The following is a 14,977-nucleotide window of genomic DNA, read 5'->3' as shown; positions in this document are numbered from 1 at the left end:
TGTTTGCCCCTAGTTGGTGCTAGAAGAATGCTACTGAGGTGGTTATATTATAATGTGTTGAACACATTGATTGTAACATTGACCTATACACAAATAGGTCTTTGTTATCGTATATGGAATTTTAGTGTAAGGTCTTTGTTATCGTATATGTAATTTATTTCTAATACTTTTGTTATTTTTTGATGTATTTCATTACTATCTAAATAAATATATCGTTGTTATTAAAACTTTTCCACTGTACTATCTAAATAAATATATCCATTACATATATGCACCTTCACTATCGGTTCTACTTAAAAACCGGTAGTGATGTCCATGCCCCCTATATAAAACAAATCGCCGGGCACATACATTGATCCCACCCACCCATGAACTGTCACAGTCTCATTTCTCATGTTTCACTCTCATTCCTCAAGAAATTCACTCTCTCTACATGATTTGGTCATGGCACCTGCAGTTTTCAATGGTATTGATATGTTGTCTTCTCCAATATTCTATCTATATTCATTTGATCTATATTTATATTCATGTTTCTTTGCATTCTACATTTATATATATTCTTATTCCTTGCATTCGATCTATATTTAATTATGTTGCCACATTTTACTTGGAAGAATTTTTTGTGCATATATTTTATGTTCATATTTTTTTGGCATTTTATCGCTCAGGTGGTATGAACAACGGACCTCCCCCACCATAAGAACTAGGTTTCCACCCTGGCGATGAGTCATTCGCTCCTAATGTGGCCATTCCACGGTTCCCTGTTCCAGCTATTGTATGAAATATTTTCCAACATCTTTTGTTTTTTTTATGATAACAAATAAGTGTAATTAGTTTAATATCATTGTTGCATAAATATATGTCGCAGACTATATCCCCAATAGATTGGCTACGAACAGCACTTAGCTGGTTTTTTTATCTCGGACATCGTCGAGAACACGACATCTAATGCAAGTGGTCGGCTATGGACGTGTGAACTCAGTTTTTCCATCCCTTTGAGGGGTGCAAATCATCGGAACCATATCCACGAGACGGGAAGACAGAGCTTGGACGTCATAAGTGCCCAATTCAGTGTCGTGCGCATCTATTTAGAGGCACTTCGACATGTTTGCTATGATGTGCCTGATTTCTCGCACTTCAAGGCACTTGCTTTGAATGCTGGTGATATCCCCGTCCTGGAAGCAAGCGAATGGTTTGCGAGCTACAACCGTGCGGATGTGGTAAAATGGTCACTTATACTTGAGTCGTGGTTATTTTGTTGTTTATTATTGTAATAACATTCTCTAATTTTTTTCTTTTTCTACGCATGCAGATTGTGCTCCAGGACCTTACCTATGATGCATGTGGCTTGTGGGCCATTCTAGACCAAGCTACAGAGCAACTCGGGTACGATTGGGACTTCTGTAATGGTAACCTTGGCCAGCTCACTGTAGAAGGATGCTAGTACTGCATAAGGATTACTAACAGGGGCAGTGGTCGTTCAGTAGGTTACATCTATGGCCGACCATTCTTTTGGTATTGTGAGGCATGAGACAGTGCACTCATACGTGTATTGGACTTCATCGATACAAGCGGATACATAATCCGTGACATCAATTATCATATATGGCTACAGAAGCATGTTAGTGTGCGTGGCCCAATCGAACCCGACAGTGATTCCGATAGGAATTAATGTTTCTTAGGTTGGTTTCAAGGTCATAGTTTAATTGAGTTCTAATTTTAATTTGTATAGCTTTGTGTGTTTAATTATTATCATGCATGTAATTCATGTAACATTTGTTGGGCAACTAGAAATATACATTCTAGTGTTGTATTCATCTCAACCTTTTTCTTAGGCTTCCACATGCCACGTGTGAAGAAAACACCAAGTTTGGGATTTTTTGGAGATGGTTTGCTACTTTCTGAGGTTTAATTGAATTTCCGCACGGCGGCACCGATTAATTATAGGTTGAACTGAGTCTACCCATGAAAAGATCCAGAATGGTGCCAAACTTTTACATAGGCTCTAATGAGCCCTAGGGATAAGAATTTTGTGGAGGTGGATGACAAAATCTATAGGGTCCAAGATGAAATTTACCCTCTTTTGTCTCATTCGGCATAGAGAAAAATATAATAAATAAAAAACTGATCAGAAAAACCTCAGATCCTATATGGGGTCTTAATTTGGGTGTACATGCTTGCCAAAAAAATTCCAAGTCATTTCGATATAGGCGGAGTATACATGCTTCATAGAGGTGCATGTGCCTTTTCATCGAACCATGACTATACACATAGGTTATCAAGGTTTCTGTGGTTCATAGGCATTCTGGTGTCGTATTCGTCTCAAACTTTTTCTTAGACTTGCACGTGCCACGTGTGAAGGAAACACCAAGTTTGGGATTTTTCGGAGATGGTTTGCTACAAGGTTCAAAAAAACATTATTAAATGTCGTTTAATCGAGTTTAGTCGCTGAACGGTGGCCCAACGTCTTGTTTAGGGGGTAGGCGTTCAATTAGACGTTGGGCGGTCCTAGGCGCTCGTCTACACGCGTTGCAGTGAGTAAACGTCGTAGAATCAGAGAAAAAACGTCATTGGGCGGTGGAAATCATGCGCAGAAGCGCACGCGGGGGGTGGGAAGTCACGCACGCAAGGAAAGGAATAGGGGCGGGAAATCGCGCCCTTGCGCGCGGAAAAGAAGAGCGGCAGGCGTGAAATGACCTGGCTAGCAGGTGCGGAAAGGAACAGAGAGAGGCACCGGGGCTTCTATCGCCGTCACCCGCATCTCGGCTCTCGCGTGCCTCCTCCTCCCGCAGGCCCGCCTCCTACCGACGAGCTGCTGCCTCATCGCCAGTCCCGAGATTCGACATAGAGGCCGACGGACGCCCAGTCGCTAGTCCCGACACAGAGGCCATAGTTGTTGTGTTCCGCTTCTCCACTGCAGGAGCAGCCATGTAGGGGTCTCCACCACCGGCAGAGCCCCTGCTCCTTCTCTCTAGGGGCTCCATCGGTCTCTCCCATCTTCCCTTGCTATGTAGTCTGCAATTTTGATTTGTGCATGTCAATCACTTAATTGATGAATTGGATTGGGGATTTAGGGTTAAGATTGAATGTGTATTAGTACCTGTCTGCTCAGTAGCTCCTTAGTCCTTATGATGGGTTCATCTTTGGTCCTTATTATGCCTTCTAATCCTGTTCTTGGATTAGGATTAGCATGGCAACGTCCGAAGCTGCAGCTGCTGCTGGTACTGAGGCAGCGGCTCCAGAAGTCAATGAGGTTGACAACCACCTAAAGAGGAAATCATCTGATATAGGCTGGGAGTGGGGGCGTCTCTGTGATCCCAATGACAAGAATAGAGTCAAGTGTCTTTTTTGTGGCCAAGAGAGCACAGCAGGAATTTATCGCCTTAAGCAGCATCTTGCTCATGTTGGCACATCTATTGTGAAGTGCTCAAAAGTGAGTGAGGAAGTGAAGCAAAAGTGCAAGAGGAATCTTGATGAAACAGCAAAGAAGAAAAGAGATAAGCAGCAGCATGACAAAGAGGTTAGGGAGAATGTGTAGCTTTCAACAGCTGAACAGGAAGCGGTAGAAGTTGAGTCACTTGTTGGAAGCTCAAATACGCCTCACAAGCTAGGACCCTTGGACAAATTTGCAAGACTGATTGATCCCAACTTAAGCAATGCCGAAGCTAAGAGGCAACAAAACATAAATGATGCACTTTGGAAAGAGAGAACACACAAAGTGTAGCAATATGTTGCTAGATGGGTGTATACACATGGTATGTTTTGTACTTCACACTAATTGATCATTCCTTATTGTTGCAGCCTTCATAATTATTGTAATCCATTCATGATTAGTTGCTGGAATTTAATTTTGTACCAATCTATTCTGCAGCTATTCCATTCAATGCCTGTGATAATGATGAGTTTAGGGAAATGGTTGAAGCTATTGGGCAATTTGGTCCTAGTTTCCACCCTCCAACTCAGTATGATCTTCGGGGGAAATTATTGGAAGAGGAGCATGCAAGAACCAAGAGCTTGCTACAAGACCATGAAGATGAGAAGATTAAGCATGGCTGCTCCATCATGACTGATGCTTGGACAGATATGAAGAGAAGAAGTATTATGAACCTGTGCACAAATACTAGTGAGGGAACAACTTTTATCAAGTCAAAGGAGATGCCAAATGTGTCACACACTAGTGAAGTTATATATGAGCTAGTTGATAAGGCAATTGAGGATGCTGGTGCTGAAAATGTGGTGCAAATTGTGACAGATAATGCTTCTAACAACATGGGAGCAAAGGCATTGCTGAGCCTTAAGAGACCAAACATATTTTGGACTTCTTGTGCAACTCATACTGTCAATTTGATGCTGCAAGGTATTGGCAACCTTCCAAAGTTCAAGAAAACAATTGATCTTGCGAAATCATTCACTGTCTTTGTCTATGGTCACCACCGAACTTTGGCATGCTTAAGGTCCTTCACCTTGAAGAGAGAAATCATTAGGCCAAGGGTAACTAGATTTGCTACAGCCTATCTTACATTGCAAAGTATGATGGAAAAGAAATATTGTCTGAGAAAGATGGTGGTTGATTCAAAGTGGTATGACTTACCTGATGTGAAGTCCAAGAAGGGCAAGGATGCTACAGCTATGGTGTTGAACATTAATTTTTGGTGAGATGTGTCCCTTTGTTTGAAGGTCTTTGAGCCCTTGGTGAAAGTGCTACGCTTAGTTGATGGGGATGTGAAGCCATCTATGGGTTATGTGTATGGAGAACTTCTCAAGGCAAAGAGGGAGATAAAGGAGGCATTTAGAAATGTGGAAAAGAACTACAAAGAAGTCATGGCTATTGTTGACAAGAAAATGAAGGGTAGGCTTGATTCTCCAACTCATGTGGCTGCATATATGCTAAATCCCTACTACAGTTATAGCAATGTAGCAATATTCTCTGATCCAACTGTGGTTGAAAAATTCATGCAATGTGTGGAAACCTTTTATTATGGTGATGATGATAAGGAATATAGGACTGTTAATGAGGACTTGGAGAAATTCCAAAAGAGACAAGGAAACTTCTCAAAAAAGATGGCAAAGAGCTGTGAACGCTTTGAGTTCAATCCGGGTAAGCTTTTGCATCAATTCTGTCCATATATTTCCTTCAATCAAATCTGTCTAGATTTTGTTGCAATCAATTCTGCACATATTTGATATATTTCACTTCATTTTATAGCATCTTGGTGGAGGCTTTATGGAGGTGGAACACCGGATTTGCAAAGAATGGCTATTAGAATCCTCTCACTAACTTCTAGCGCTTCTGGATGTGAAAGGAATTGGAGCACTTTTGAACAGGTCAGTTTGTAGTCTACCAATTGCTCTTTATTCCCAATTTGGTGTACAAGTGCTGATCAGCTGATGTGAATTCCATGGTTTTTGGTTTGTAATGTACGACATCATACAAAGAGAAGGAATAGGTTGACAACAGAGCGTCTCAACTCTCTAGTATTCATCCAATTCAATAATAAATTGATGTCCAAGAAGGAGAAGATCGCTAGAAAGAGTAACTATGAAGTGCTTCTAAGTAATGATGCTTCTAAAGCTCAAGGATTCTTCTTTAACGGCGGGGATGATCATGCATTGGTTGTGTTTAGAGATGAGGAAGATGAGGGAGAAATGCCGGGTACCGAGATACCATGGAGTGTCCTTGGAGAAGCAATGGGAACTAATGAATAGCTCCAACCTTGTAGGAGTGCAAGAGTGGCTAGAGAGGTGGATGAAGAAGAGTGGGAATCTAAATCGGATGATCCTGATTATCAAGATGACATTGACTATGAAGATGAGGAGGATGAAGAAGCAATTCTAAACTCCACCACATTTGCGGAGTAAGGAGATTGCATTATGGCAGCATGCTGCCAAGTTATCTAGATATTAATATCTAACTATTTATCTTGAATTTGTGTGTGGACCATAAGACCATTATTATGTGATGTACTTCTATTTAATTTGTGGACCATTAAGGCAAGTGATGATCTGTTAGTGTTATCTATATATTTTCCTGTGATCTTGTGACCTGTGCTGCTGATTGGCTGCTGCTCTATTGTCTAGAAGCTTGGTTGTGCATGTACAATATTGAGCTGCCCCTCATAGATGAGTTTCAACTCTGCCTATCATTTGATTGTCTGGTTTTCAGATTATTAACTTGTCTCTCTTTCATGGTTAGCTGCTGTTGGATGCAAGAAGCCAAGGAGGAGAGGAAATTATGTCAACAACAAGTGTGCAGAAAGAGCAAGATGTATGTTCATTACTCCAAGTTATTACTGAGTACTATTTAGTATTTAGTATTTACTACTCATCTTGGTCTCAGCAGCACAAAAATATTAAAATAATTAAAAAACACACAAACGATTAATCACGTTTAATCTACGTTTAATCTTCCTAGGCGCTAGTCAGTAGGCTAGCGCCTGCCTAGCGCCTAGCGTTTTTTTGAACATTGGTTTGCTACTTTCTGAGGTTTAATTGAATTTCCGCATGACGACACCGATTAATTATAGGTTGAACTGAGTCTACCCACGAAAAGATCTGGAATGGTGCCAAACTTTTACAGAGGCTCTAATGTGCCCTAGGGATAAGAATTTTGTGGAGGTGGATGAAAAAATCTATTGGGTCCGAGATGAAATTCACCCTCTTTTATCTCATTCAGCACACAGAAAAATATAATAAATAAAAAACTGATCAGAAAAACCTAAGATCCTGTGTGGGGTCTTAATTTGCGTGTACAAGCTTGGCAAAAAAATTTCAAGCCATTTCGACATAGGAATACATATGCTTCTATTTATTCAGTATATAAAAGAATTTTTTTAATATATATAAACATCACTGTCGGTTTCACAAAAATGGCATTGATGAGAATAAACCAACACTGATACCGTTTATAACCGACCTACTATTTTGAAAACCGGCAGAGATATATAAAAAAATATAAAAAATTGTGCCAACCTTCGGGTTCGAGCGCGGGTCTCGGGCTACAGATTTCAGAGACTTAACCGCTGCGCTAGTATAGGATGTGTGCCAAGGGTTATTTACTTTTTTCTTTTGACCTTTTGGCCGCTTAAAAATTATAAAATAGAACAAAAAAATTTGGGCCGCCTAGGACTCAAACACGGATCTCGAGGACTAAGTTGAGGGGTCTTAACCGTTGCGCCAGTAGGAGTTCGAAAGAAAACAAAAACTTATCCTACTTAACACCTAACTGCTACACCACATCACTGCCAGTTTGGGGAATGACCCGGCAGTGATGTACCCTATCACTGTCGGTTTACAAGCAGAACCGACAGTGATGAGCTATTTCTCGTAATAAAAAATTTTGGGCCACATGGGACTCGAACACGAGTCTTAGGGGCTAAGTTGAGGGGTCTTAACCGTTGCGCCAGTAGGAGGAGTTCGAAAGTAAACGAAAACTTATCCTACTTAACACCTAACTGTTGCACCACATCACTTTTGGTTTGGGGAATGACCCGGCAGTGATGTACCCCATCATTGTCGGTTTACAAGCAGAACCGACAGTGATGAGCTATTTCCCGTAATAAATTAATAATTTATAAAATAGAACAAAAAATTTTGGGCTGCCTGGGACTTGAACACGGGTCTCGGGGGCTAAGTTGAGGGGTCTTAACCGTTGCTCCAGCAGGAGGAGTTCGAAAGAAAATGAAAACTTATCCTACTTAACACCTAACTTAACACCTAACTACTACACCACATCACTGCCGGTTTGAGGAATGACCCGGCAGTGATGTACCCCATCACTGTCGGTTTACAAGCAGAACCGGCAGTGATGAGCTACTGGTATAAAAATGGCGCGGGTTGAAAATATCCAAATTCATTTCAACCCTGCACCAACCGCTCCCCCCGCGCCGTCGGAGCACCACCCCACATCAGAGCACCGCCCCACGCCATCCACCGCCCCACGTCGTCCACCGCCCCAAGCTGGAGCACCACGCTATTTGTGCCAAGCCAGAGCACCGCGCCGTCCAGAGCACCACGCCGTCCGTCCCACCGTCGAGGCCTACAGGAGCGTGCGGACAGCTGCTTTCCCACCCCCACGGTGAGTGTGGCTCACTGCCCGCTATGTGTCTGATGAAATGTCCCACAGCTGCTTACTTGAATCAGTAGAGGCTTTTCATTTACCAAGTACTACAACTTATTGTTTGATATGATAATTTACTTGCCATAATTTATTTTACCGCTATTTTATTGCAATGCTAGCATACAGTTTGATCATGAATGTCTAGTCTGTAGTGCCACCGATGCTCAATGTTTTTGGATGTGAGGATGGAGTATATATATATTAGACCTATAGAACTAATATATGCACATCTTAGCATGGACCAGATAGGTACAAGTACAACTACAACCAATTTCTAAAAGATTTGGATCTCCTTACTCCTTTCACAAATCTCATTCCTAGAGTTGATTATGAGTCACTTCAAGTTTCAAGCTTGTGAAAAAGCCAAGATAAAGAAAAGTTAATTGGACTGAGGCTAACTACAAGCAAACGAGGGTTGTTCGATCAGTATCAGGTAGGAAGAAACAATCATTATCAAAGAAGATTGGAATTTGGAAAGATGCTTACCTACACTGATACTTGTGAAAGAACCTCGTGCTGATGGTTGGGGGATTTATAGTGAGACTGAAGACTCTGAGACATTTCTAGGAGTATATCCAAAAGTCTTAAACTGGCTCTCTAAATCATCATTTGGTTTTTAACGAATAAAAAATATTCTTTATATCTTTCCTACATCTAACAACTTTTCTTTATCTTGTATGCATTGTAGAGGGTTCAATGCACTTAGACTAAGGTTATGATGACTTAATATATTAATTAGACTGAGGCTATGGTCATGTGCAATGATGATATAATCATAAGTTGTAGTAACTATTACTGAGGCACGTGAATAGCTATTTTATGCAATGGTTGTGTGTTATTCATAAATATATTAAATTTTATAAGAATACATCATGTTTCAATGACAACCTAATTTACTTAAATGTATAGGAAACCATGGCATGGTTTGTAGTGCATGTTGGTCATGTGCCTGGGATTTATCGAACCTGGGAAGATTGCTATGCTCAAGTCAATCGCTACCCTGATAATTTGCACAAAAAATACAACACAGAAGCTGAAGCTTTGATGGCCTACTATAGTCATCCGACGTACCTTGCAAACCATGGGCAACCGACCTACTATTGTCCAATGAATGCAAACCATGGCCATCCGCTAGCACTAGAGATTGAAGAGAAGCCACCCGCCAGAGATGTGAAGATTAGGAGAATTGCTTCTTGGTCTTGGAGAGATGTCATGCTTTTATTTATGGCTATCGTCATTGCTTTTCTTGTTTGGAAGTTGATGTAGGCTTAGTTTCGTAGAACAGTAGGTGGACTTTGTTGTATGTGGTCAATCAAACAATGAATTTATTCTAGGTGAACATATGCTATTATTTGACTTTGTTGTATGTGGACTTATTATTAGACTTTGCTTTAAACATATTAATATATATATATATATGAACATATGCTATTAGTAGTTGTCCACAGCCAAAACTAACCATGATCATGTCACAGCCATGACTCATCGTCGCCTGTTACCCCATCGACGAAGAATAGGTCAGCAACAAGAAGCGGTTGATATCGCTGGGACGGGAGAGACGCATGATCCGACAAACGGTGATGGTGTCAATCAGGACGGTGAGAACGAGCAACCATGGACCCCGTCTGGCCTGCTCGATCTGGGTCAAAATGACCAAGATGGCTAGGTAACTTTGGTATCATGTAACTATGTAGCCACACACGCTAATCAATTGAGAGGGTCATAACTTACTTGGTTTCTCTAGCAGGAGCCTCCGCCAGCTAAGGAGCCAGACGGTTCGGGTAGTAGGAAGGCCAGATCCAAGCGAGGCGTGTCAAAGATTCCTGTTGGTAGGAATGCACACTGGCACATTATTGAGTTCGATGAATTTGGGGATCCACTCTCACCACCTATAGCTTTGACCAAATACAAGACTATCCTTGGGTTACTTGTCAGGGATTTCATCCCGATTAGGTACAGGAAATGGATTGGGAAAGATGATGACCCATGGAGGGTTCCCGAAAGTGAGAAGTATTACATATGGGATGTCAAGATCCTAGAGTATTTCACTTTCCCAACCGAGTATGATAGGGAGTTAGTTAAGAAAAAAGCAAAAGAAATCATGGGGACATGCTTTAAGAATTTCAAGGGGACATTGCACAAGAATTTTGTCCTCCAAAATAAAGAGCTAGACTTTGATGGTGGATAGTTTAGCAAGCAGAAGGACTTCTGGTAGGATTTCAAGGAATATAGGTTATCCGAGGAGTACTTAGCACTGAGCAGGAAGAATAAGGAGAACTCGCAGAAAGCGATGAATCCTCATCATCTTGGCTCTTGTGGCTACGCCAAAAAGATGTTAGAATTTGAAGTAGAACTTTAAAAGATGGATCACCTTGCTGAGAAAGGCATTTAGGTTGAGACCGCCGATTAGGAGGCCAGGTCGGTATTATACTGTATGGGGAGGAATGTACGGCACGCCGAGGATGGGAGCTTTAGCTCCACAAATCAACCCATGAGCGAACTCATCTAGAGGATCTCCCAGGTAACTGAGGAGGTGAGGCAAGGGACTCGTACTTCTAATAGGGAGAAAGACATGCTCACCTAAGCACTCGGAACCAAGGAGCACCCTGGTCGCACTAGAGGAACCAGTGTAGTTCCTTGGAAACTAGCATTCCCCTAAAAATCTAACACTTACCGAAGCCGCTCGAGGGGTAGAGTGGAACATGAGGCAGAGTATTTGAGGCAACTAAAAGAGATGGAAGACAGAATGGAAGCACGGATTGAGGCGACTGTTGAAGCGCGAGTTGTGCAAATTTTGCTATCCAAGGGGTCAGGAGTACCACAAAACCCTACTCCTACTGCCTTTAGCCCATAGTTTAGGGGTCGCAGCAGCTACGGATCGACCCCGCTCGACAAAGAAGAGGTGAATGTGCCTCATCTGGTGGACGGCATCACTGAACCCGTCAATGTCAAGTTCTACATCCGTCAGGAATGGATAAAGGACAAGGTGGTGCTCGGCCAGGCCTGGCCTACGGGAGACGGGCCATTCAGTAGCAGCGTTACCACCTTGATGAAAGAAAAATTTATAGCACACATCTCGAAGGAAGATTATGTTAGTTTCTTCAATCATTGTGCCTCACTGCCTCCATTTTTGTTAAAGTCCGAATTCAAAAGGCAAACATAGAATAAATACGCTACAACAAGAGACGAAGAAATACACAATAAAGATTTAAGGAACATACAGAAGTACGTCGAAGACAACCCAAGATTAACCATGGAAGAGGCCGTGAACATCTATTATGATGTACAAGGGACGGGAACACCGGCAATAAAGTATGAAAGGGGCAATCTTTTAGTTCCCGATCATGACTATAAAAATCTAACAACATATATGCGCCAGTTACATGAATATTACATGGCTCAAGCAACAGAGATGGACGACTTTGGTTTTGAGGTTATTATCCGTTCGCCACATCTTTTCCATTATCCTGAAGAAGAGAAGTTCGATGTCGAGTGGGAGTGCTTGTTCCAGCTATACTAGAAACGCTCTCTCGATGTTCAAATGTTGACGTTGTGGATTATGTAAGTACCCTACACGCACGATATTATAATTAACTACTCTCTCGAGACACAAATTGTTAACTTTTAAGCACTTCCCATGATTTTATGTAGGTTTATAGCAAAATTTTGCATTCTAAAAAGAAAATGGGATTACATAGGCTTCTTGGACCCCTTGTGAGTCAATGAGAGGACATGTCTAGGCCTCTATGGATGTGACGTGGAAGACCTAAAATAGAGATTGATTGCTGTTTTTGATGAATTCACGATGAAGAAGAAAACTCACATACTTCTAGCCTACAACTGCGAGTATGTGTTCTCGGCTTTTAATTTTATGCTTCTTTTTTTGTTAAGATTATTCGATAATTAGGATTTTGTGATTGCAGCAACCATTTCGTCTTCATTTGTGTCAATCTTGCCAAAAATCTGATCGAGGTGTGGGACTCGAAGAAAAAACCATTTCATCATTTGGATGCACTGGTGGCAGTGCTGAATTAGTAAGCGATCCTAATAATATATTATTTTCTAATCACACATACCGCTTTCTAATGTTTCTCCCTTTAATGTTGCTCAGTGTCCGAAGAAGACATATCGATGGGACGCCGGTCCCATTCAAGGTTGTCGAAATGGAGGGGAAGTACCTATCATAGCCGGCGGGAAACAATGAATGCAGGTTTTATGTAATGTGGACAATGCTTCGCAACATCAACGGGAAATCAGAAGCAGCCGATAAGTTGGTGTGTATAATCCCCATTTCATTTATGTATGTTAATAATTCAACAAAATGATTTACTGTTCCTCTTTGGATATCATCTTTTTTGAACGACAGCGCAAGAAATATAACCACCAAAGGCTGTTAGACATAGAGATCGTCGCACTGCAATTGGAGCTCGCAAAATTCATCTTAGCCGAGATATTGGAAAAAGATGGAGTATTTTCCATTACACAATTCGTGAAGTACAAGGACTAGTATGGCCCAGAGCGGCTCGCTAGATTATTATAAGAAGTCTGAGAAGCATTGCACAATCTGTGAAGTCCGAGAATATTTCTTTTTTATTTTGAGGGATCAAGATCTGGATAAGAACATTTGAACTGTAACCATAACATTTGTAATGTTTAATATTGATGGACATGTCTTCTACGCAGCGTATATAAAGCAAAACCTGATTCCATGAAAAATATAAATTAAAATCAATTAGAAAACGATAAAATGCGAACGGGCCATCACTATCGGTTAACAACGAACCGGTAGTGTTGTCATAACCATCACTGCCGGTTATCAACAAACCGACAGTGTTGTCTTGCTCAACACTGCCGGCTTGAGCCATGAACCGACAGTGTTGGCTTGCTCAACACTATCGGCTTGAGCCATGAACCGACAGTGTTGGCTTGCTCAACACTGCCGGCTTGAGCCATGAACTGACAGTGTAGGCTTGTTCAACACTGTTGCCTTGAGCTAAGAACCGATACTCTTGATGCAACCATCACTGTCGGTTGGGACTACAAACCGATAGTGTTGTTCAACTAGACACTATCGGGTGGAGCCAGGAACCGACACTGTTGCCTATAGATCAGTGTCGGTTTTTAAGAACCGACAGTGATGTCAACCCCCCATCACTGTCGGTATGCCACTGTTGGTTCAAAATCTGGCAGTGAAGGGGGTTTTTGAACCGACAGTGATGTCCAGATCTGGGGTAGTGACTTCTAAACGCTGAGCGAACCACACCTACCACCATCCCATTTACGCTTTTGTCCCCGCTTCGCATAAAAGGATTAACCTGGAGATAGTGGGATGGACTCTAGAAGCCTGATATGTTGGTCTATCTAACCTTTAACAACCAAGGTGGGACTAAACTCTCCACAATATCTCATTAACATGCACATGAGTCACTATGGGCCAAATTCCAAATTGGACTGGATGTGACAATCTTTGTGTAGTTTGCGCTGGTGAATGGAAACCCATGCTACATCTATGAATTTCCCCTACTTTTAAAAAAACTCTCCCAAGGTCTGCCACAGGGTATCCAAGTTGAAACACATAAGCTGAACAAGCAGTCCTTTACTGCGATGTATTATTAAACACAAAATTGGCATTATTTCCAAAAATAAATTGCGATAGAGCATGTTGAGTGTCTACATGTTGAACTTGATTCCAAAATTTAAACCGCAACCATTTATGCACTGGATAGATTATTTTATCCTTTGTGCAGATGCAATTTATAAAGCACAAGAAATCAAGGGGCATTACTTAAATGTGATTGCAGATACAAGCGAAGAAATGATTAAGAGAGATGTGTTTGCAAGTAAATTTGGAGTTACTATTGTAATGCATGACAACTTAATTAATATGAGGATTCACCGCAAATACCAGACTGTCACACCTGATTTTAAGGATAAAATGGGATGCATAATCTTATGTGCACCCAGATATCAGTCACACACATAAGCCGACAAATTATAGATAGTATCATCACAAGTATTTATTACATCACGTATAATAAGACAGGGTCTTCACATAAATGTAGCGGGAGTATAAAGAAAAAATCTCTCGTGGAAGCTCCACATCATAGGGACGTCAACTGGTTGACCACAAGTCTAGTAATCCTCAGGAAAGTCGTCATTACCATAGCCATCTGTTACCCATCTAGGATTTTTATCCAAATAATAAAAATAAACAAGCATAAGTACATATCGTACTCAACAAGTGTAACATGGGGTTTATGAGGCTCAAAAGACTTGACATAGGTTTAACAGCATTTAGCTTTTAGTTCTCACAATTTTAGCACAAGAGTAGCAACAAGTTGTCATAATCCCAATTGAAACACATGATCAATGTAAATAGGAATAATGAATAGTATAAACAAATAATTAATAGTGATCATCTATTCCATAAGGGTTCCAAGGCCGTTCATGACCGTGAGCACGGCTGATATACCAGTTTTACACTCTACAGAGGTTGTACACTTTCACTGTGAGTCATGATACCCATATGTCTGGGTTAATTACTCCCAAAACACTTCCAAGGTGAGCAGACAGGGTTCACTATGAAGCCTTTCAAAGGTTCGTCTAACAAGTTTGGGCCATTAGATTCACTCGGCAAATAGATGTAGAGCCCCCCTTTCCGATGGCACAATGACGCACAGCCTATACGCAAGGGGACAGAGGCCGCGCTATACCCGATTCGGCAAACCATTCTTACGCCATAAAGGTAACCTCTAACTAGCTAGAAAAGGTCCTTATATTGAGCTAAAGCCAGAGCCATGTACCCCTCACAGCTGTACTGTAAGTCCCGGATGATCACTTACAGATAAGTCATTAGAGAGA

The 14,977-nt window shown here is 41.4% G+C and overlaps 1 protein-coding gene across 1 annotated transcript; it reads left to right on the top strand.

Annotated features, from left to right (window-relative positions):
* The first annotated feature begins 3,190 nt into the window (after positions 1-3,190).
* LOC136499677 (uncharacterized) lies at positions 3,191-5,706 on the top strand. The gene is made up of 5 exons (XM_066495245.1): positions 3,191-3,520; positions 3,835-4,632; positions 4,678-5,098; positions 5,207-5,325; positions 5,437-5,706. Exons 1-5 carry the CDS (start codon positions 3,191-3,193, stop codon positions 5,704-5,706), a joined length of 1,938 nt encoding a protein of 645 aa, XP_066351342.1.
* The last annotated feature ends 9,271 nt before the right edge of the window (positions 5,707-14,977 follow it).

This window comes from Miscanthus floridulus, chromosome 13 (genome assembly GCF_019320115.1).
Source record: "Miscanthus floridulus cultivar M001 chromosome 13, ASM1932011v1, whole genome shotgun sequence".
NCBI lineage: Eukaryota > Viridiplantae > Streptophyta > Magnoliopsida > Poales > Poaceae > Miscanthus > Miscanthus floridulus.
Note: the sequence above shows the minus strand (reverse complement) of the source record. Positions and strands in the feature narration are given on the sequence as shown.

Coding starts and splice junctions, on each gene's coding strand:
- LOC136499677 (XM_066495245.1), top strand. CDS start 3,191: ATGGCAACGTCCGAAGCTGCAGCTGCTGCTGGTACTGAGGCAGCGGCT. Junction 5,099..5,206: donor ACGCTTTGAGTTCAATCCGG/GTAAGCTTTTGC, acceptor TTCATTTTATAG/CATCTTGGTGGAGGCTTTAT. Junction 5,326..5,436: donor ATTGGAGCACTTTTGAACAG/GTCAGTTTGTAG, acceptor CATCATACAAAG/AGAAGGAATAGGTTGACAAC.